Source organism: Macaca fascicularis, chromosome 3 (assembly GCF_037993035.2).
Source record: "Macaca fascicularis isolate 582-1 chromosome 3, T2T-MFA8v1.1".
Lineage (NCBI taxonomy): Eukaryota > Metazoa > Chordata > Mammalia > Primates > Cercopithecidae > Macaca > Macaca fascicularis.
This window is the reverse complement of record NC_088377.1, coordinates 93,700,945-93,724,306: the sequence shown is the minus strand read 5'-3', so window position 1 is coordinate 93,724,306 and position 23,362 is coordinate 93,700,945. Positions and strand designations below refer to the sequence as shown.

The 23,362-nt window shown below is 40.7% G+C and overlaps 1 protein-coding gene across 11 annotated transcripts in view; it reads right to left on the bottom strand.

Annotated features, from left to right (window-relative positions):
• The window catches only part of AOAH (acyloxyacyl hydrolase), a 206,425-nt gene that overhangs the window by 71,743 nt on the left and 111,320 nt on the right, over window positions 1–23,362 (bottom strand). For 6 of the 11 annotated variants that reach the window (XM_074035229.1, XM_065542126.2, XM_005549790.5 and 3 more), the window contains one exon: window positions 13,087–13,178. In XM_074035229.1, the coding sequence (XP_073891330.1) occupies window positions 13,087–13,178 (92 nt within the window). Of the gene's footprint in view, window positions 1–13,086; window positions 13,179–18,190; window positions 18,257–23,362 lie in introns of all 11 variants that reach the window. The other 5 variants (XM_065542124.2, XM_074035228.1, XM_065542123.2 and 2 more) reach the window with 1 other exon arrangement.

Genomic DNA, 23,362 nt, shown 5'->3' with positions numbered 1-23,362 from the left:
AGTCAGTTACCACTCATCTGTCTGATTTCTAGCTTCTAACGTTTTGTGGCTGTTGGCTCTTCTTGTTCTCTTTGTCCTCATGGACAAATTCATTTACTATTGTTAGAGTAGGGCTTTTCAAGGGAGGGATGTAAATGCTTGTGTTCAATCTGCTATCTTACTCAAAAGCCTACTCAAAAGCCTGAAATGGATACCTTATACACTGCATCATTTATGCCCTCTGCCTTGAATATTTTATTATATTTTGGCAAAACAGATGGGAAATGGACACTGGATCTGAGTATGATACTAAAATAATTTTATGGTCAATAAAGAGGAGTCATTTTTCTTTGGGGAAGTAATCCTTACCTATTTAGTCACAAATGTATTTTTGATCATTCTAAGAATGGAATTTATGTACCAAAATATTGTTTTGCTCATGTCCTACTCATGAAGAGTAAATAGTGTGGGTATTAATATTATGGATACAGTTAGTTGCACCTTTCATTATAAGAATATAGAAATCTTTTCCAATAAGAGATCATTTTATTAACATTTCTGACTAGAAATAGTATCCAGAATTTTGGGATGAAAGTCTTGTACCAAGCACTAGAAAGTATTTCACATAGTAAAATATACTGCTTTCTTTCATCCCCATCCCAAATCTATAATCTCTCTTACACATTTTAGGAATTGCATTTCTCAAGGAGTGTTCAGAAATCCTGAGTATATAGTGAGATCAATATAATATTTTGATATGTCTGCAAATTGAGAAGATAGCTTTATAGAAAATTATATATATGCAGGGTCTTGAGCTTGTAGTCATAGGACAAGCTGAGGCTACTAGGATGCTATGCATAATGAGGTTAAACTATCACGATCATTCTGGTCTTAAATCCTCCTCCTCTTGCTCTCCTTCCTCCACAAAAATCCAGTGTCCCAGTGTGATCTTGTATTTTACTCTTTCTGTTCTGTTGCGTATATCAAAATCCAGTCCAATGTGCTAGGAGGAGGTGACTGCTTTCGGGCTTGTAAGTTGAGGGATGCACAAGAGGGGTACTTTAAATTTCTTTACTCCACACTTTGCCCAATGCCTACAGAACCGAATCCTTAACTCCGGGCACAGGTGTGGAAGTTAGCCATGTTAACTTTCCAGTTTCACCAGCTCCTTCTACTGGAGGGCCTGGCAGTACAGGCATTTCATGTGAAAACACACTGGTTGGGTTTTGACTTCCAGCACCATAATTCAAAATGAGTAAAACTCAAAGAGAATGGCTGTTACTCTTCCCAACATTGGCTCAGGGAACACAAAAAAATCACTTTCTCTGAGAGCTTCCTAATGCCTCCCCAACGCATTTCGGTAGAACAAAACAGAGTAATATCAAGAATGGGCCTCAAGAGTAATGTAGACAAATTAAAGAGGTTGATTTAAAATGGAATAAATGATTGCCTCCTATGTTGATTCAAGGCAGAACCTTGAATCTGCCTGGAAAGAGGCAAAAATGGAGTTCTTCCAAAGCCTTTGTAGCCTGCCAGAGATCTCTGAGGTAAACCAGATGTGATACGAGTCAAGTAAGACTGATGTAGCATATTCTGATTAAATTTCTTAGTCAATGTTTTTTGTTTGTTTGTTTGTTTGTTTTGAGACAGATTCTCACGCTGTCACCCAGGCTGGAGTGCAGTGGTGCAATCTCGATTCACTGCAACCTCCGCCTCCTGGGTTCAAGCAATTCTCCTGTCCCAGCCTCCTGAGTATCTGGGATTACAGGCGTGTACCACCATGCCAGGCTAATTTTTGTATTTTTAGTAGAGACAGGGTTTCACCGTGTTGGCCAGGCTGGTTTCGAACTCCTGACCGCAGGTGATCCTCCTGTTAGGCAATTTCTGACTCTGCCCAGAGGCACAACTTGCTTGGGTATAAATTATGAGGCTCTGTTAAGTTGAATCTTAGGGAATAAGTCAAAAAAACAGGCTCCAGCAGTAGGGTTGGTGAGAAATACCTGGGAACATTTGATGTAAAGGGTTAGGACGGGGAGTAAATTAGGATAAAATTAGGTAACTTAGAGACTAGACAGGCTTTAAGACTTTATCCAGGGACCTTTTCTGCTAGGAAAATTTAAGAAAAGGGTGGATAACTGTCTTTCTAATGCGGATGGAGGTCAGGCCAGCATGGGGCCAGGGAGATAGACTGAAGACCTTTTAAGATTCCTTTCAGTCCTTTGATATTAGCCACATCCCAGAGTTCTGTGTAACCCCTAACTCACTGCATCATAGAACAACTAAGATGCAGCCTCAGAGAGTGATAAACATACAGAATATGACTCACTGTGGACTCAGAGAACTGGCAATAGGCTAATTATGCAGAGGTGAGGATGGCTACAGAGGAGGTCCTGGGAGTTCACATACAAAAAGATTAGCAGGACGGCATGATAAATTTTGAATTTGGACCAGAAAAATAGTACAGGGAAATAGACTTCAGAGGCATTGTGTTCAATAATTCATGAGCTACTAGACTCAGACAAGGCTTCCTACCTGTTAGGTTAACCTCTCACTGAGATTTCCTCCCCTCCTGTTCTTTGAGCTTGAAGCAGTTGTAGCTTTCTCCATCCTGGCCTTTCCCAGCCCCAGATTTGATTCTAGGCCACTGTATTAGGGTAAACGTTAAACTGTGATAAAATGGAGACATTTAAGGCTGTGGATGCTTATACACCTGAAAAGGTTAGTTGTGACATAGCAGATGGTTTTAATGACCTAAACAGCATTTCTCAAAGGATATTCTGTGAAACACCAGTTTCTTTGAATTTTTCTCATAAAACACACTTACGAATTCTACATCGTTCTGTGGTCAAATAAGTTTAGGAAATGTTTTATATATTTTTGAATATTTTATACTTTTTTGAGGATATACAATGCTTTTTGGCATAGTGAAGGCTATAATAAGACTTATACCAAATAAACTTGTTTCCCTTTATTTAAATTAACATTTCCAAAACTTGTTTGACTTAACACGTCTTTTAAGAAATGTGTGTTAGTACCCTTTAACATCTTGTGGAACTCGTATTTCATAGAAGAGTTTATGAAGAATATTGATGAATTATCTCTGTGATCTGTATTTAAGTATTGAGGTGGCCTAAAAGTCTCAAGTTCAGTCAGTTACAACGATTCCACTAGAGAAATTTGTAGAGTGTTCATTTACTTTGATTAATCTGGGTTGTAAAGTTGTATCATTCTGGGCAAAAATTCACATCAAGGTTTGACTTATCATTAGCCAAATTCACTTCTTAGCAAATCTCCTCTTTGTTTCATTTTTTCCACTTGGCTACTGAATTGATGTTTCTTTTAAATTCATTTTCTCCTATTTGTTGATTACATATGGATAATATTTTAATGTTAATTGTGTGATTTAATATTTTAATTAATTTTGCTAATATCTTGCAGAATACTTATTATAGGACACACTTAGAATTCCAAGGGTTTAAGTGACACTGATTTATTTTTACATATCACATCATGCAGTTCCTAATTCAGCTATACTCCTTTGCCTTTGTCCTTACCATTTCCCCCAAAAGGCTAATCCCAACAAATCTTATTTGATTTAGACAATCTGAGAAAATGCACATGAAGGAGGTTTGCAGATTGTAAAGCACTCTACAAGGGCAAACTGATATCCTTATGAGTTGGTTTAGCAGTTCTTTTATTGAGCGCCTGCCATGTGTCATGTACTGTGCCAGGTAAGAGGGCTACAAAATGAAGTCACCTGATTCCCACACTCAGGATGCTCAGAGTCTGGGCATGGGAAGGTGGAGCGTGAGACAATTAGTAAACAGGTATTATAAGTGAGGTGACATTGGTATTGTAGGACATGATAGGATCTCAGAAAATAATCATCCAGTTAGATGGGGGTCAGTATGAAGGGGCTGTCTGGAGGGGTATAAAAAAGAAACATAGCTGAAGACAGAGAGGCTGGGGGATGATCCCTGAGGGGTAGGTGCTACAGCATGGGCAGAGGGCAACATGCTGTCTAGGACAGAGACAGAGGATAGGACAGAGACAACGGGTGATGCCTATGAAAAGATGCTCAAACTCACTAGTAATCAGGAGGTTACAAGTGAGAACAACAATACAACGATGTTACAGTGGAAAAAATTAAGAAGATGAACAATATCCACTACTGGCCAGGGTGTAGGAAAACAAATATTCTCATATACTAATTGTGGGAATATAAATTAGTATAGCCCTTTTGGAGGCCTTATTAAAATTAAAAATGTAAACATTTGGATCCCATAAATTTTTCTTAAGAAATCCTCACACATATTCCAAAGAGTCAGTACAAAATGCTCATTGCAGCATTTTGAAGAGTAATGAGACTCTGGATATAAGTTGGATGTCTACCTGTAGGAGAGAAAAACAACCATACTATGAAACACTACGCAGTATTGGATAAGAAGGAAAAGAGCTCCAAGAAGTATTGTTAAAGTGGAGCACTGATTTACAGTATGTTATATACAATATGATAGACTTTATGGAAAAATCCGAACAAAGTGTTCATTTCTTCACGTACAAATGAAAATACACAGAAAGGGCCTGGACGGAATCACACTAAACTGATCACAGGGCTTTCTTCTAAGAAAGGGAGTAAAACTGGGGACCAAAAGTGGGGACTTCGGCGTTTACTTTATACACATTAATATTTTTTGTAAAATGAAAATATATTCATATTTTGAGTAATTAATAATGAAAATTTAAAAATAAATAGGGAAAAGGGGAAGTCATTGCAGGTGAAGGGATTTGTCAATATATGGCAGGGAGAGTCCCTCCACCAGGATCCACCGTGTCTACAGATGGTCCTTCTTGCCCAAGGATGGTGCCTCCTTATGCATGGGTCCCATCCCTTCTTGCCTTCCCTAGACCTCATTCTTTCCTTCATTCCCTTTCTCTGCCTTTTGGGTCATCCTATCAATACAAGTATGCTGCAGGATTTTCCATTTTAACAAGTCTTCCGGATCTATTATTCCCTTGCTGCTATTGCCCCATTTCTCTGAAGCAAAACCCATTAAAAGTTGTGCATGCTCACCCATGCTGAAGTCATCACCTCCTGAACCCATTCTCTCCAATCAGGCTTCCAGCTTCGCCCCACTGAAATGCTTCTGCTCCAGGTCTCTCCATGTCCCTGTCTTGCACACCCAGTGGTCATTCTCAGCTCTCATCTTCCCCTGCCTCCCCCAGCATTTGGCTGATGGTCTCTTCTCATTTGGACACACTTTCTTTCCTTGACCTCCAGGACTCTAAGCCCTTCCAGTTTTCTTTCTACTTTCAGGGTTGTTCCTTTTCAATCTTCTCTGCCCAGATCTCTAAATGCTAGCATCCCCTAGCCTCTCTGTCTTCAGCTATGTTTCCTTTTTATACTTACTCCTTAGAACAAAAGCTCTCAAACTTTTGCTCTCAGGACCACTTCACACTCTTAAAATTATTGAAGACCTCAGAGAGCTTTTGCTTATGTGAGTTAAAGCTATCAATGTTTATCACATTAGGTATTAAAATTGGGAAATTTAAATGTACATTTCATTATCAGTTCATTTTAGATTATTATAATAAACATGTCAACATGTCACTTTTTTTCTGAAAACAAATATGTTTTCCAAAACTCTCCAAGGATGGCATTGTTTTACATTTTTGCAAATATCTTTAATGTCTGGCTTAATAGAAGACAGCTAGAGTCATGTGCTTCTGCATTCAGTCTGTTATGATGTTTTGGCGAGAGTATATTAAGAAAATCTAGTTTTGGCCGGGCTCAGTGGCTCACACCTATAATCCCAGCACTTTGGGAGGCCGAGGTGGGTGGATTGCCTGAGCTCAGGAGTTCGTGACCAGCCTGGGCAACATGGTGAAACTCTGTCTCTACTAAAATCCAAAAACTTAGCTGGGTGTAGCGGCGTGTGTCTCTAGTCCCAGCTACTTGGGAGGCTGAGACAGGAGAATCGCTTGAACCTGGGAGGCAGAGGTTGCAGTGAGCAGAAATCACACCACTGCACTCCAGCCTGGGCAATAGAGCGAGACTCCGTCTCAAAAAAAAAAAAAAAAAAAAAAAGGAAAGAAAATCTGGTTTTATATACACATGTAGTTGGAAAAGGGAGGAGCACTTCAGTATCCTTTTTAGATAACTATGGATAGCTGTCTTTGATTCTACACAAGAATTCGACAAGTAGTAGTTTCTTAAAGATTGATTAGTTGCAAGGTGGAATCTGAAATTATATCAACGATCTTTTACACTTGTTACATTAAAATGCATTGGTCTGTCTTGCACTTTTAATGAATCTTTTACCAATGCATTATCTAAATCATACACTAATATTTAGAAAATATTGGTTCCTGAGTTATCAAGATATTCCAAATGTTGATACATTTAATGCTATAGTATAAAAAAATCATTTTTGTTAATATTGCTACATATCACATTAGAATAGTCTTAGACTATTAGGAAACTGTCAAGTTCACACTAGAAGATGGAAATTTTTCAAAATTCAAGTATTTTCTTTGAAAACTCAAATTTTATGATTTTCAACCAATACTGTCAATTATTTTCCTTGAAACTACAAGCTCATTTCATTCATTTTAGATAAAATATCTGCCATATATCCAAGTCTGAAAAACCATGCTTTGTTATCAAGTAATTTTTCAGCAAAAATGGTGTTCCATGAAAAGTTAACTCAGCTCTCATCTCGCCTACACAAGTGCTTTTCCCCAAGACAGCCATCATACTTTGTTAATTTATTATACAATACAAATGTTTTATGCATATTTCATATTTCATCAGATTAAATTATTTTAAAATCAATTTAATAAAATTAATAATGTTTTTTCTGCTTTGTACTATGTGACATTTTTAAGGGAGGATGTTCCCCTCTTGTTTTAAACTGGGAGTGTGTGGAGGTGAAGAACACAGTGACTACTAATAGAGTTTGGTGCCAGCACTTGATTCACGCTAATGTGTCAACAGTTCTACCTACCATTGCTTTTGTACCATCTGTACAAATGGCTACATAGTAAAAAGCCAAATACTGTTTTAGTATTGCTGTGAAAGTAGTTTTTTACTTGTGGACCCCTTCAGAGGGTTGTAGCGACCCCACAGGGGTCCATGGACCACACTTGGAGAACTGCTGCTATGGACACTATCCCACTCCAGTCAGCCTCACCCAACTTCAGAGGACCACCTCTCTGGTTAATTATTTGTTTTGCAAAGTATAATTATAACAGGGCTAATCATCTGCAATTATATCACATGTAATTTGCGAATAATGGATTTAATAAGGTTATTAAGCCCATTAGTGTTTAGTACTTACGTGTCCTTTTTCAAAACATGAAATTAGGTTAGCAAATTTTAGCTGCAATTCCCTACTCTCCAATTATCTGGCTTTACTGCCCCAAGTGACTTGGTTCAGTGTTGTCACACTGCTTTTCAAAATTATTCTCTCATATAACATCTATTGGGTAGGAGAGAGTAGATAACCTTTAACGCTTCGATTCCAGGACATCTCTCACTAAAGATGTGTTTAAATGCCCCTGAAGAGCATTATTGTGCCACTTATAACAATGGCTTTGTCTGAGCATTTGCTACATCTTTGGTTCAATATGCCAAATTTAAGCTGGAGGCAGAGGGAGCAACAATTTAATCTAGAAAATGTCATCTGGTTTGCACTCATTTTTGCTAATTACAGATCTCAGTCTTATTTCTCCAGCTTGGTGTGATAATTTTGGTAGCTGCTTTTGGTTATTTTGGCCTTCATTGCTTTTTATGATGAATTTTAACTTTTTACTTTTTTGAAAAAGCTCTGATTGTTGCCCTGTTTTTCATCCTTATCCTTGGCCTGCAGAACCCTACTGACTGGACTGACTCCTGGCCCCACCTTCAGAACAAGGGGATATGAACAGCCAGAAATGCTCAGTTTAGATATGTTGGGTAAGGGTGGCTATTTTTGTTAAGGTTTTAGATGCCTGTTTTCCTCTTTTGGGTTTGCTGGAAAGATATAGTAAACATAAAGGACAATAATGGAGTCCCACGTTTATTTACCAGCCTGTCAAGCACTCAATATCACACAACACAGGGCTTACTGTGCATGAGACTGCACTATGCCACAGGCTATATACCTTGGCCAAACACTGTTCCAAGAACATCAGGCTCTGACCCATAAAATTAGCCATATCTTGTCTCAAGGTACAGACTAGTTAAGGAGTGGGTAGCAGAAGCAGGATCATCTCTCTTGAGCAATTTTCCTCAGTACTTCTAAACCAAGTAGCATCATGAAGTAGCATCATGTTGCCCAATAACCATGCCCAGTGAGCGTGGGAGAGAACTTCAGAGATCTACTAGTCCAACTCAACTTGAGCACATAAATGAGGTTGAGGAATGCTAAATGTTCCACCTGGAATAACACAGAATGAGCATCCTTATAACTGAAAATACAGACTTCCTTTCACTCTATCATGCCTACTCTGGGATTTTAAATGCTGCTTTCAAATGAGAAGTCCTTCCTTCTTGTAAACATTTTGGTATTGTTTCCCATCTTTCTACATGTGGTATTAGATCTTTGGCTTCTTTAATGTAAGCAGGATTTTCCTGTTATATGAATTGCTTTGGAAAGTGATCTGAACATGAAGTACTATTTTTAATTTTAATTTTTTTTAACTTTTTTATTTTTACTTTTTTAAAGACGGGGTCTGGTTCTGTTGTCCAGGTTGGAGTACAGTGGCATGATCATAGCTCACAGCAATCTCAGCAGTCTCAAACTCCTGGGCTCAAGCAATCTTCCCATCTCAGCCTCCTGAGTAGCTAGGACTACAAGTACATGCCACCATGCCAGGCTAATTAAACAAACATTTTTTTTAGAGATGAGGTCGTGCTATGTTGCTCAAGCTGATCTCAAACTCCTGGCCTCCAGTAATCTTCCCACCTCAGATGCCCAGTAGCTATTTTGAATCTTTTAAAAATACTTTTTTCTTCCTATTTACAGTTATACTGCTCTATTGCCAAGCTCTTAACCCCCACAGACCTTTTTTTCTGCTTTTGACCTACTCAATTCCTTCCTGAATCACACTGAAGAAAAATCCCAATTTTTTTTTTAAGGGATATCACTTATTGAATTTTCTGAAGCCCAAGACTCAAGAAAACAGGTTTTGTTAACATCAACTCAACTGAAAGAACTAAAGGTTTGTAAAGCTAAGGGGTTATGTTTGTAATTAATGCATGCATATAATTTCAATTAAAGTTGTCTTATGAAGGGGATAATAAATTTTGAGAGGACAAAGAGCATAAACAAAGAATGAAAGGGAAGGAGCCATTTTCTCTCCTGATGCTTTCACAAGGTACATTTTCCAAGAACGCTGTTGATACCCATAGCAGAAGGCTGATCATGATGGTAGCCAGCACATTCTGGAGATCCAGTTGAATAGAGAAATCCACTAATTCTGTGGATAAGTATTTGGATTCAAGGGACATGTGCCCAAAATGCCCACAGGAGCTGTATACACCTCTCAGAAGTGCTGCTTCTGGGTCAACATTCTTTTCATTTTCCTGATTCCACAAGACGAGGACCTCCATCATATGCTAATCTCTTTGACATTTTATATACTTTATAACTTTTTATTCCTTTAATAAGGAGATTGGCCTAGCACAGATTATCTGCAGGCATAATTTATACAATGATATATGGATAGTTTAGCTGTAACTACTGCTGGGAAGGACATAGCAAATGGCGATCCTAGGCATGCAGCGTCATGCTGCCTCTGTTTCTGCTTAATGGGGGAATCCATTGCAACTCAGATTCCAAACAGAGAATTTCCCTTTCCATCAAAAGGAGTTAGTATATTCTTCTCCACTCCAGCTGAGTGGCAGTGAACACAGGCACAGTACACAGAAACAGCTGGCAAAAAGAGCATTCTGAGAGGAACAGCTAGGGAGCTTGGGGTCCCACAAACACAAAGAAAGAAAAGTTCCTGCAGGGAGGTGAACAACCAGCTACAGTGTGTGCCTCGTCAGAAATATAACAGGTAAGGGCAGGACTTAGAGTCAACACTAAGGAAGTTGCTTCAGTAGACTATGCGTTTTTTGTAAGTAGTAATAGAGAACTGAATACAAAAAGGTACTAGGTCAATAAAGACTAGCTCAGGATAGAGATGATTTTCATATAAGCCATACCTAGATGATCACTTACTTTGTGAGATGGCGTCAGAATTTCTCCGCATAATGCTTATGAGTTAGAAACCATTCATGTCTGAAGACTCTCAACTTTTCCTCTTCCCCTTACCCCATTATCATGCTTGATGGAAGATCCTGTCTGCCTGCTGGGCACTGATCAGGATGATGAGTAGAAACTTCTGCAAGATTGGAGAGCTAGTGGGATTTTACACTGATAAAGGAGTAAACCCCTGGTGGGAGGACAGAACAGATGCAGAAAGGAAGAGGGAGCTTTCCCTCTCATCTCCCAACAGAAACTAAGAACAACCGAACAGAGTCTGGGAGCAGGAGCTAAGTGTGGGTCAAGTTTCGGGGAAGTTTAGATTTAGGAAATGCAGGGCAACTACTGGTGTGTGCGAGCTGTAAGTGGAAAGAAATGAGGAAACACATTTTTATCTGTTTGCTGGGCATGGTGAGTGGATTCCTCTTGCATTCCTTGAGTGACTCCAGTAAAGATTTAAACTACCTGGAAATTAATTTTAAATATCAGATTGGTATTTCTTTTATGGCAACTTCATGGGGCCAAAAGGTAGTTGAGGTTTATAGAGTCAATATGTAAAAATTTAAGCTTTCATTAAAGGCACAGTAAACTGTTCATTGTTTATACCTAACTAATTCTTTTTGTTATTGTCATAAAAGCCTTGATCGAGAGAAAATTCCAGATACTTTTATTGAGAGATGACTAGACTGGGTGGAGGGCACTTAAACATATCTATTTTTTTCTTTTCTGATGTTGACATCTGGGGGATGACCAAGGTTCTCTCTCCCATAAACCTGCTTTGGCTGGGTTATCTCTGGATGTGTTCCAGGTAAAGACAACAGAGGCTGTAGCAGAGGGAAGAGGGGACTGAGGCTGGGGCTCAGGAGGTTCCAGATGTCTGGGCTTATGGGGACCCTAAGGAGGCATATGATGGGTCAGTGAAACAGGGCAGGCCACACCTCCACATGGGGAAGACTTCTTTGGTTCTTAGTCATTTCTCCATCCCATAGCTATGTTCTCACACAGAGTACAATGGTTAGAGTGAGCCATGTTCCCACGCAAAGAATAAAAACAACACAAAGTTTGGGAGTTGTGGGCTAGAAGCATTCTTGCTCCCCAAATTATGGGAGGCAAGAACATGTCTTTGTTATGATATGACATAAGGTTCCGTGAAAACAGACCCTACCACTCTTGGCTGAGCAACCTTGGTCAAGATTCTTGTTCTGTCTATTTGCTCTTGGATCTCTCAACCACAAATGCAGAGACTAATACCCCCTACCTCACAAGGAGGTTAAATGAGAGAATATCTATACAACACTCAGTAAATGCTTGGCATATAGTTACTTCTTACTTCTCAAAGGTTACTTCCTACTATCCCTATTAGTAAGTATTTTAGTATTTTTACACTAATGACAAGGACTAGCCTTTAAAAAAAAAAAAACATGATTAAGTTTGAAAAGGTGTAACTACACTGGAAAACACATCTCCTTGACTTTCCCTATATTCACAGGTTATTTCTCTGTCAATATGAGTACGTTTCCCTGAAGGTCAGTTATCTTCCTAATTTCTTCTATACCCCTTTTATCACCCCAGTCTCCCATGCGTTACCCCCCAAAGGAAGTGACTGTTGATCACTTCCATGAACTCTTTTTCCTCGGAACCCCATGGCTCTGTGGGAGACCTGTCATTGCTATATCTCCCTTGCATTACCATTATTTGTTCACTTGTCTCATCTGCCTTAATTGCAATTGACTACAAAGATGGGACAAGCCTTATTTACCTTTAAATGAACACCTGTAACATATGTGCCTGGTTAGGTGGTAAGTATTTAAGAAATATTTTTAAAGCAGATGAGTAAAAATCATCAAATAAATTATTCATGGCATGCGATGTCCTTTGTTCATCAGAATAATTGCTTGTTAAAATAATTAATGTCTGTCCCTTGGGGGCGTTCCTGTTCCTTACAGATTTGGGTAAATCACGCCCCATGTACACTTGCCCTCCTCACAGTTCTCATGGCTTATCTCATGGTGCTTTCCAGCCTTCTGGCGTTGTTGCCTGAGTCAGAGAGGGGCTTTCTAGCTGGTTCTGTCCTGCCTTTAGACCTAAAATCAAAGCTCTACCCTTTCTTCTTTTTTACACATGGAAGCCATTCATTTGCCATCTTCCTTGTGCTTATTAACTGTCATAAATGTTTAGGGGATGTTTGGAGAGAAATTACTTCTCATATCTGTGACATTCTACCATTCAAATACTAACCAGGCCCTGCTTACCTTCCAGAGATCAGACAAGATCTGGTGTGTTCAGGGTGGGATGGCCATAGACTCATATCTGTGACTTTCTACCATGTTAGGGACACTTGCCAAGTTTCACCAGCATCACAGGTGTCCCTGCCAAGTGTGGGCTCTGGGAAGCAGACCTCAGGCCTTAACACCAAGGCATATGTAGTGAATTGGGTTTGTGTGTCACTCAAACTCACCAGGCCTGTTCTCTACAAATCTGGGGCATTAAAGTCAGGATGATTCTAGGACCTTGAGAAGTGCCAATTAGCTTCAGCCATTATCTTTATAAATACTAATTTCTGAGAACAAATAATCAAGTAAACTTTGTTTTTCCTTGAATCAGAAAATTTCAGTGATGTGTTCAGTATATTCCATCAGAAGTAAACTATGGAACTCTACCCCTACTCTGCCCATAGCAGGAATATGCTTTTCTTTCCAGCACTGCTAAAATGCAATTTGCATTACATCCTACTGTATGGTGGATGAATTCAAGTTCATGTTCTAAAAGCAGTTCCTAATAATTCTCGTTTCAACATCTTGGGAGCAACTCCCATCTCTTGTTCTTTCTTTACACAGATGTATTGAAATGTCTGAGGGCATGCAAAGACCCTTACCCAACAGTGGAGTCCAGAAATCCTGTAACACCAGAGAGTTGGGGCCAGTCGAGCTCATCGGTAAGGGCTGTTGGTAGATTGATGAAAGAGTTCTAAGGAAAACAATAAAGTAGCAATTATCAAAATGGTCATTTATTTCCTAAAGGTAGTAAGAAAATTCATGGCCTGAGCATCGCTCTCTGTCTGTCCGCCTCCCACTCTCAATCTCTCTTTTTAAGGGCTTTTGGTATTCAAGGCAGATGCCTCTAACCTTCAGCTTCATCAGGGAAGTCACAATGATCAGCACTACCCTTGACCTGTCTTCTACTCAGCTCTTGCGAAACATGCAGGACATTTGGCATCTCAAGCACTTGGGAGGGATGCTTTAGCAGACTGAACTTCCCACTCTTACATTTTCTGAGATTTTCTCCATTTTGCAGTTTAGGCCATCAGAAAGTAAATCATCTGAAAAGTAATTAATCTGAAAAATAATGCCCAATCCCTCAGAAAAAAAAAATGCCTTCCTTGGGTTCAAAGCTATGGCCTTAAGGCATTAAGGTGGTGCCCTCTGACCTTCCTGGGTCTCAGACATTTTAGAGAATCTAACTGTGGTTCCTTTCCCCACAAAAATGCACATGTATTTAACCTGGCCTGTGATTTCAGGAGGCTCACGGATCCCCTGCAACTCCTGCACAATTTGTCAAGAACTCCTGATACAAAGTGTTGACAAAAATAGGATTCATTTGAACCACATTTCTATGGCTTGTGCAAAATCAACAAAGAAAAATGTGATGAGCTACAACCTTGTATTGTTCCTTTTATGAGTGACTTCTGGGACTAATCTCCCCTGTGGTCTAATTTTTAGAAAAAGCATATCTAAATTGGTATGTTTGGAATAGGGCTGCCAGATTTAGCAAATAAAAATAAAGGGTGCCAGGCAGGTGCTGTGGCTCGTGCCAGTAATCCCAGCACTTTGGGAGGATTGCTTGAGCCTACGAGTTTGAAACCAGCCTGGGCAACATAGGTAAAATTGGTTTCTACAAAAAATAACAAATTAGCTAGGTATGATGGCATGTGCCTGTGGTCCCAGCTTCATGGGAGGCTGAGACAGGAGGATTGCTTGAGCCCAGGATGTCAAGGCTGCAGTGAACCATGATCACACCACTGTACTCCAGCCTGGGCAACAGAGTAAGACTGTCTCAAAAATAGATAAATACATACATAAATAATAAAGGATGCCCAGTTAAGTTTGAATTTCAGGCAAACAAGGAATAATTTTTTGGATTAGTATGTCTCATGCAATGGTTGGAATATACTTATACTTGAAAAATTTGTTGTTTATCCTAAATTCAAATTTGACCGAGTATCTCGTATTTTATCTGGGCATCTTTCTTTGGATAAAACCTTTAAAAGCCAATATTCCTTTTTTGCCTTCACTGACAGGAAGCCTCCATGAGTGGCTGCAAGAAGCCTCTGTATTTCTCAATATTGAAAATCCATGTTCCCTTTGGGTAAACGTGAAAACCTTGAGTCCTCCTTTAATGCTATTTTAAAATTTAAAATAAATTAAAGTATATCTAAAGACAAGCACGTCAAAGCAATTGTAGTTTTAGCACAATTTTCCAAATGGCACATGCCCCTGATCTCCTGCTTTTTTCCTCATCCATGAAGATCCCTCTCCTAAAGAGACTCTGATGCTAGAGGCTGTGAGGGAAAGAAAAGCCATTAACCCCCTGAAAATATGTCTTTATTGTTCTTTCTTATTGCAAGGTAGTACATGGGTTTGTTTTAGAAATGCAAACATAATCACTTACAATGCAGAAATGAAAGCCCCCCATCACATTCCCCTAAGAGATAACTCTAGTGAGATAACCATGGTTAACAATTTGTGTCGTGTATAGGACAGTTTATATGTGAAATCTACCACAAATCTTTAAACTGGGAAAAACTCAATCCTCCTACTTTCAGAGAGATAGAGAATGAGAACTCAAAATAAATAAAATGCAAATTTATATTTCTTAATTGTGGACTGTTATGGGTTGAGTTATGTTTCTCAAAAAGATGTGTTGAAGTCTTCACCTCACCTCCCACCTCAGAATGTGACCTTGTTTGGAGTTGTTGCAGATGTAACTAGTTAAGAAGAGGTCACACTGGAATAAGATGGGCCCCCTATGACTGGTCCTTATAAAACAGGAGGAAGAGACAGAAACGAAGACATGGGGGGGAAGGCCACGCAACGGTGGAGGCAGAGATTTGAATGATGCTTCTGCAATCCAGTTAATGGCAAAGATTGCCAGCTGTCACCAGAAGCTGGAAGAGAGGCATGGAATAAATGTTTTCACAGACTGCCAAGAAGGAACTAACCCTGCTGACATCTTGATCTCAGACTTCCAGCCTCCAGAATTCGAGGACAATCCATTTATGGTGCTTCCAGCCACCCAGCCTGTGGAACTTTTATATGGCAGCCAAGGAAACTAATACGTGGCTTGAATTGGACAATATGCTTGTTGCTTTTGTTATTCAAAGGACTAAGACATGAACCCCTTTACTGTGTTTACTTTCAAAATAATTCTTAGAACAAACAAATGTGTTCAAAAGCAGCAGTCATCCTGTGATATCCTGTATATTTTCTGCAGGTCTCTGAGCTTCCTCTGCTCCTCCTTCTTCAATTGCCTCCTCCTTCCACACATGCCATGAAACCTCCATCCTTATTCTTATCCTAAGTGTGATTTCCAGCACAGTTGGGGCTGGAAGAGGGAGGAGATGGTCAGGAAGTATGGCGTCCTGGGATGCACTTGTATTAATGATGATTTATCCTCTTTAAAGAACCAGAAACAACCCCATGGAAAGAAAGCTCCCAGTAAATCTTGGAGGACCATGCAGTCTCAGTGACCGGTACTCTGTCACCCCTTAGCATTCAGCACCCACCATTTTCTGCTCAAAACTCCACCATTACTGTGACTCAGTTATTCTGTTTGGGTTTCTATTTCTCCTGCCACTATAAAGCAAAACTTTTCTCTGTGTTTTATCTTATTTTTCCCTACATCTTTCTGCTTACAATGTGTGTTTACTGTAGGATTTGAGAATATTCAATTCTGCCAGACAAGACAAGAAAAACAAATAGAATGGATGAAACTCACAAGATATGTTAAGCAGAGATAGTGAGTAAGCAAGTGGCTTGTGAGATGCAGGCAGAATTTATGAGCTGTGTTGAGTCAGTAACCTGCAAAACACGTTGAAATGTACAAGAATGATAGTTCTTTTCCACCCCACTCCCTCACCTTTTTCTCTGTCATCTGTGCAATGGTAACTCCAGACTTGGGAAACTGGATGAGGAACTAGGTTTCTGATTCTATCTGGGTCTGCTCTCCCTTTCACAGGAAGGAGTTAGACAAGAACTATGCAGGCATAGAGATACCCTCTGTAGCCTGGCACACTAAGGGAGGGGTAAATAATTCTGAAGTGTGCCAGCAAAGTAGAGAAAGGGCTTTGCTCTAGAAATCAGGTGATCTGTCTTCTATGTCTAGCTCTACAAATACAGAGAAGAAACACAAATCAAGAAAACTCCATGATTGGCTCTGACACCACTGGAAATAGGTTCCGTACCCACTGTAGCCCTCATTCTCAGTCAGGGGTGGGTGATGAAGTTCTTGTCTTCAGTGGTGGAAGACGGGATGTTGAGAGGAGGGGTAGGGTAGGTGGGAAAACGGCAGGCAATCCTGTCTTGGGAAGTGGAATCTCCATGTTCCTAACGTTCTCCAAGCTCAGTTCTCTCTGGATCAATCTGAAGAAATGGGGCTCAGCTACCTGGGAGATTCCTGGAATCCTTGCTGATATCTTGGAAACCACAGTCAGCCTTGGAATCTTCCCCAACAGGATTTCAGCTGGAGTGGACAGTGGCTGGTGCTGAATCACAACTGGGGCCAGGGTAAGTTTGCATTCCTCAGCGGGAGCCCTGGAAGGCCCAGGCAGACCAGCTGCATAGGTGTATCCTGGTCATTCAATTAGCTTCAAAATATAGCAAGCCTGTGCTTTCCTGGTTGAATGTTTTAGACTTCACTTCTGATGTTAAGCCAAGGTTTTACTGCCATTAGTGTGCAAACTTGGGGAAGATGTATTTCAGTTTCAGTATCTCCAACGGCTATAGAAATATCACCTTATTTACTTCAGCAAGACTGTGGGGAAGACCAAAAGACAGTCAGAAGCAGGTTGACAAGTCAGAGCCCTACTATGTGAAGCATCATGTTTAGGGCGGACCACCTAGTGTCCCTTTCCAAGTGAACTGTCCCAGGTTTAAGAGGAGTGATATTTATTTGCCAGATAATATAAAAGGTTTGAGCAGACCAATAGAAGTAAATTTGGTAGATAAAAATGAAAAGCAGTGGCTATTAATAGCAAATGTTTTATAGACCCTAGCAAAAAGAGAATGTTTAAGTCCTATCACATTAAACACTAAAAGCTTTATTCATGCAACATTATATCCAAGATATTTCAGGCATTTGAGGCAGGAGGAATGCAAATTAAGATTTTCCTCATCAACTCCTGCTTATTCCTTTTGAGCATTTATGTTCTTAGGAAACTCGTTTTAAATGTACCTTAAATGTACATATGTGAAAAAGACTGAATATTTACCAAGAAAAATTTTCCAAACTTAAAGAGCATGAGCAACCTAGTGAGTGTTAGATCACTACCGCATTGCTTCAAAATTTCTTCTGACCTTTATCAATGATAGATATTTATTTTTATGGCATAGTTGGCACGTGTATACTATTTTGTGTAATATTTCATTTAACATTTCCCTGTGCGTGGGTAGGTGTGTGCGTATTTCCATGCATCGACAAAGCCCACTGGTTCCCATTTTTTATGGATATTTAGTAAATACAATAATTTGAATTTGGTAATATTTTAAGCCTTAACTTCAGCAAGCAATTGATGTTCTTAAAGCTTTGTTGCATGGGAGAAAGAGAGTAATGACACCAATCCCTCATTCATCTGATTCTGCCAGTCTTCCGGCAAAACAGGCAGTATCCTCAGTGCCTTCCTTCACTGTTTATATTTGGGCTCTCTCCATCCTGCACTGCTGTGGACGATCTGCACAGTATATTCCCTTTTCTATTACACGTACCTGCATTAGACCTGAATTGATTATTTTCAAACAGTACAAAGTCACGTGGAGGAATCTAAGTAACCACTGTTGGAAAAAGATGAAAAATGTCATCACCAGTTAAATAAGCATTGTTTTATCCATTCCCCAGAATTAAAGTCTCAAAGCACATGAGGAATTGTTACTTTACCAAAAAAAAAAAGAAAATAGCTCTTGGGTTGGTATTTTTAATAATGCTGGAGAGTTTCAAGGCCCGGGAATCAGAGACAAGGACTACCTCCTTAACGTTGGGACCATAGGTCTCCCAGTTCCACTAGCTGGCTTCTCGGCTCCTCCTCCATCTGTCCTGCAGTGGTGCCTGCAGAAGGTAAGCAGGGTTCCTCCTGCTTTCTGTCTCTCAGTCCCACCGTGCCACCACACCACCTCCCATCTGCTCAGGTCCCCACCCCTCCCATCACCTTAGTGCCTTTATTGTGGGAACACCACATTATGCAACTTTCTGAGCCTTCCTTGGCCCTCACACACACTTTTCTGCCCGACTCCCATTTCTGTAGCCTCTGCTACATGAATCTGTCCTATAAATAAATGTCTACTTATTCACGATGCTTGGATGTGCTGTTTCCTAGATAACTTGCATTAAGCCAGAGTGGGGAAGGGAACTAATTCTGGATTCCCCTTATGTGCCAGGCACTGAGACAGGAAACTTGCACAAATTGTTCAATTCAATGACACAACTCTATGAGGCAGCCTTCCTCCCTCCTCTCCTCTCTCTCTCCCTTCTACAAACACTTTAGAGCAACTAACATGTATCAGATTGGATATTCCCTCTAATAAAGAACAAGTACTCATACCTCAGACAAACAGCAGCAAATTAAATGACCAACCCTTATGGTAAATAGCAGTTTATACCCAGGTTCTGGTGAAACAAGAAAGGGAGAGGCTTCCCATAGCCCACTTGTATCTGCTCCTTGCTTTGCCCCCAAGCTGCCAAATCCCGTAAAATGACAAAATGGGCCAAGCTGGGCTAGACAGTCCTTGAACATGAGGCTTCCTGGTTGCCTGTTTAGGGGGTAGTCGCCCAGATACTGCTTTGGGTGAAAAGTTCTGAAGTGCACAGATGATTTAAGAGCTGCCGCCATCTTTTCCTTCTGTCTTTCTCTTGTATGGAGGCCGTGTCTAGTTTATGAAGAGTGGAGAATGAATATTTTGGGGACAAATACGGAAACCATATGTGACCCTACACAGAAACCCACACACACCCTACTCTTCTGCACCCAGGGCCTGTCTGGCCTGACACATCCCGGGGAAAGGCCCCCAGGGAGATGGCACACACCACTGCTCTGGAGGTCTGTCTTCCAGTGGGGCCTGGCAGATGAAGTTCTGGGAGAATGTAGAGAGGATACATCATCTGGTTTCTGCCTCTGTCATCTCAGGCTTAACTGGATTAGGTAGCACAGTTCTCATAAACTAAGGATTTAATATAGACAACTTCAAGAAAGTAATTTAACTCTGTGCATTTGATTTGTAAACCATATAATCTCCCTTGCAGTGAGATGAGTCTCATATTGAGGGAAAGTCCCTGTGGCCCTATGATTCATTACACACACAGAGGCACACAGAGGAAAACAGGGGTGGAGAGAGGGGGAAGGGGAAGGGGAGGGGAGAGGGAGAAACATCCGGCACCAGACTGTGCTGGGCACTCTGTTGGACATCATCCCAGGCAGCCGTGGGCTCCTTCTTCATGGGACTCACCGTTCTAGAGAGGCACAGACAATAAACACTTCCCATCTGGGTAACCTAGAACTCTTTCCTTAACCCTTCTGTGCTTCAGTTTCATTACCAATAAAAATAACTTCATAATAGTACCTATCTCATTGGGTGGTTGAGAGAATTAAAAAAGATAATCTATGCATGACATTTAGACTTGTAAGAACTCAATAAAAGTTGGTTGTTAGTCGTATTAAGGGCAGTCCAGAGTACTGTGTCAGTACATAGAAGGGACATCTGTCCCACATCTGGGGCTTTCAAGAAAGGAATCTTGAAGGAAGATTCCTTATCTAATGTGTGAGTCCTGGAAGGCTAGGAAGAGAGAATCAAGCACAGAGGGGCCAGGGGGAAATAGTTCCAGCATTGCTAACACCGCATGCAAAACCCCAGGGCTAAATTCATCATGTCATGTCCAAAGGAGACCAACAAACACCAAGCATTGCAGTTATACATTTTCATGTAACAGGTAGCCCCCAAATTTAGTGACTTAAAATATACTACACACCAGCAGACCAGTAGCAATAACTGCTCAGCACCTGGTACGATGCTTATTTGATGTACATTCAACTTCAGTGAAATAAGTCATTTTCAGGGAAAAAGTAGAGTGTTTCCTCTTCGACCCTCTGCCAGTCCAAAAGCTTATGGGGGCAGTGAATAAACAATCAAATAAAAAATTCTAGCAGCATATGACATGTAAATACAAAGAGGACAAAATGGCAAATAATACTCCATGTTTCATCATTTTGCTTGAATGTAGCTCTTTTTATTTATTTATTTTTACCTTGTCAGCTCCTCTTAGTTTCTTTCCTTTCCTTTTCTATTATTTATTACTTAAGCTCTAACTCTATGATTTATTTATTCAATGAATGAGTCGAGGGATGCATTTCTCTCACTGCCGCATACCAAATGAGAACGCATTGTACAGTTAAACTCTTTCTACTGAATTCCCTTCCTTCCATTGTTTTTCCCCCCCCCAGGGTGATTGAATAACTTTTTTTAGATTCATAAAAGCAAGAAAACAAGAGTATAAAATATCCTCTTCATATACAGAGATAACCACAAATCAATTCTTTTCTAAGGCCATTGAAACAAACAGAAAAAACAAATTCCTCCAAGGGCCAGAAATGAGCACGAAGAGGTACACATCCTCGAAGCTGATTCTTCTAATACCTTTGATTCTGTAAAAGTTTAGTCATTTCTAAAACAGCCAGACTGCAATTTGTCTGGGATGTGGGTAGTTTTTCTTTTTGGGGGGTAATAACTGGAATTTGATACCGGAAGTCCAAGGTCAAGTTAAAGGGGAAAGTGGAGAAGAGCTCACTGGGGCCACCTGCTCACCAGGACTGACCTGGGCTCTTGTTCCCCATGACTGTGATCATAAATGACGATCTCATTTTCTTTCTCTCCTCTCTTTCACTTTATACCAAGAGGCGGTCCCAAAACCTTGCCATTCCACCCCTCTGGGCATACACATCTGCTGGCCCCGGGTGACTGCAGCAACCTCTGGCCAGGGGCCCTGCCTCCTCACTGTCTTCCTACATCTTCAGTAGTGTTTCCCAGAGTCTCATAGGGAGCTTCTTTGAAGTACAGATCCTGATTGGGTAGGTTTGTGGTGGGGCCCTAGAATCTCATTTTGAATAAGTGCCCTACATGACTGCAATGACTGGCCACGAAGGGAAACCCTAATCTGCAGGCTTCTGTAGCTATTCAATGTCATCCTCCACCACAAGGAATCTCCATGTCCCCAACCTCTCCTGACAGCCCTCCTCTCCTACCCCCCTCAACAACCTGGGTCCCCCTGAACCTACCCCTACCACCTCAGACCTCCAGGTCTCTCCACAAGCTCTTCCTCCAGCTCCACTGTCTTGACTGCTCAGTTGCTAATCAACAGCCAAGAGTTGGCTACATCTGGACTTCCTCTCAGAGCCTTCCTCGCCTGCCCTGGCCTTTCTCTCTTAGGCATCCTCTTCTAGGTCTCATGGTAGCTTGTGCATGCCTAGCTGATTGCACCTAACCCTCTAGCACTAGGGCAGGGGCTGGCAAACTGTTTCTATGAAGGACTAGACAGTAAATATTTCAGGTTTGTAGCTGTTTGGTCTGGTGCGATGCTTATTCGATGCACATTCAACTTCAGTGAAATAAGTCATTTTCAGGGAAAAAGTAGAGCATTTCCTCTTTGACCCTCTGCTGGTCCAAGAGTCCAACCTCTGAGGTTTCTCTTTCTCTCTGTCGTGATTGCTCAGTTCTGCTGTTGTCATAGACAATATGTAAATGAATGGGCATCGCCGTGTTCCAGTGAAACTTAGTTTACAAAATCAGGGAGGGCAGCGTCTGGCCCAACAGCCATAGTTTTCTGACCTCTACTCTAGGATCCAACAGACTCACTTTGTGTCTGGGCTCCATGTTTAACCTTTTGTCAGTTAGCTAAACTTGCTAAGTCTCAGTTTCTTTATCTATAAAATACATATAATAGTAGAGTCATTTCAGTATTGTCTTAGTCCCTTTCCTGCTATAGTCCATATTCTGCTATATTTTCTCAGTCCATAGTCTGCTATAGCAAGATACCTTATAGTGTAATTTATAAACATCAGAAATTTATTGTTCACAGTTCTGGAGACTGGGAAGTTCAAGATCAAGGTGTTGGCAATTCGGGGTCTGGTGAAGGCCTCTGCTTCGTAAATGGTGCCTTGTTGCTGCATTCTCACATGGGGGCAAGGGAGTTCTTTTACAAGAGCACCAATCCCAGCCATGAGGATGAAGCCCTGATGACTTAATCCCTTCTCATTGGCCCCACCTCGTCATACTAACAGTGGGTATTTGTTCCAACATATGAATTTTGGGGGACACCAACATTCAGACCATTGCAAGTATTAAATAAGATAATGCTAAATAGGATACTTGGTATTTGGTAAGCACATGGTAATGTTTGCTTTATATTATTATTATTATTATTGTTAATTATTGTGAGCTTATTTATCTTCCCAGCTAGACTTTACATTTTCTGAAGCTGAGCTGGTACTTTTCACCTCCAGAGCCCCAGTTATCCACCTTTATCTATTTCTCTGTTTTTAATAATAGAACAGTGATAGTTGGGCATAGGGCTGCCCAGCCACGGACTGCAATTCTTAGTCTCTGTTGCAGCTTGGTGTGGCCATATGACTAAGTTCTGGACAATGGGGTATGAGAAAGAAGTGATATTTACCACCATCGTGCCAACTTCTCCCAAGGGATGTATGTGCCTTCACTTGGTCTTTTTTCTTCTCTCCAGGTGACAGGTGGCAGGATTAGGGGCAGCTACCTCGGACCCCAGGATGGAAGCTGCATGTTGAGGATGATCTAACTTTCCCCCAGCCCTGGACTGCTTCCCTCTGGATTACTACATAAAAGGAAACACTTTCATCTTAAGTCACCAAATCTGGGACACTG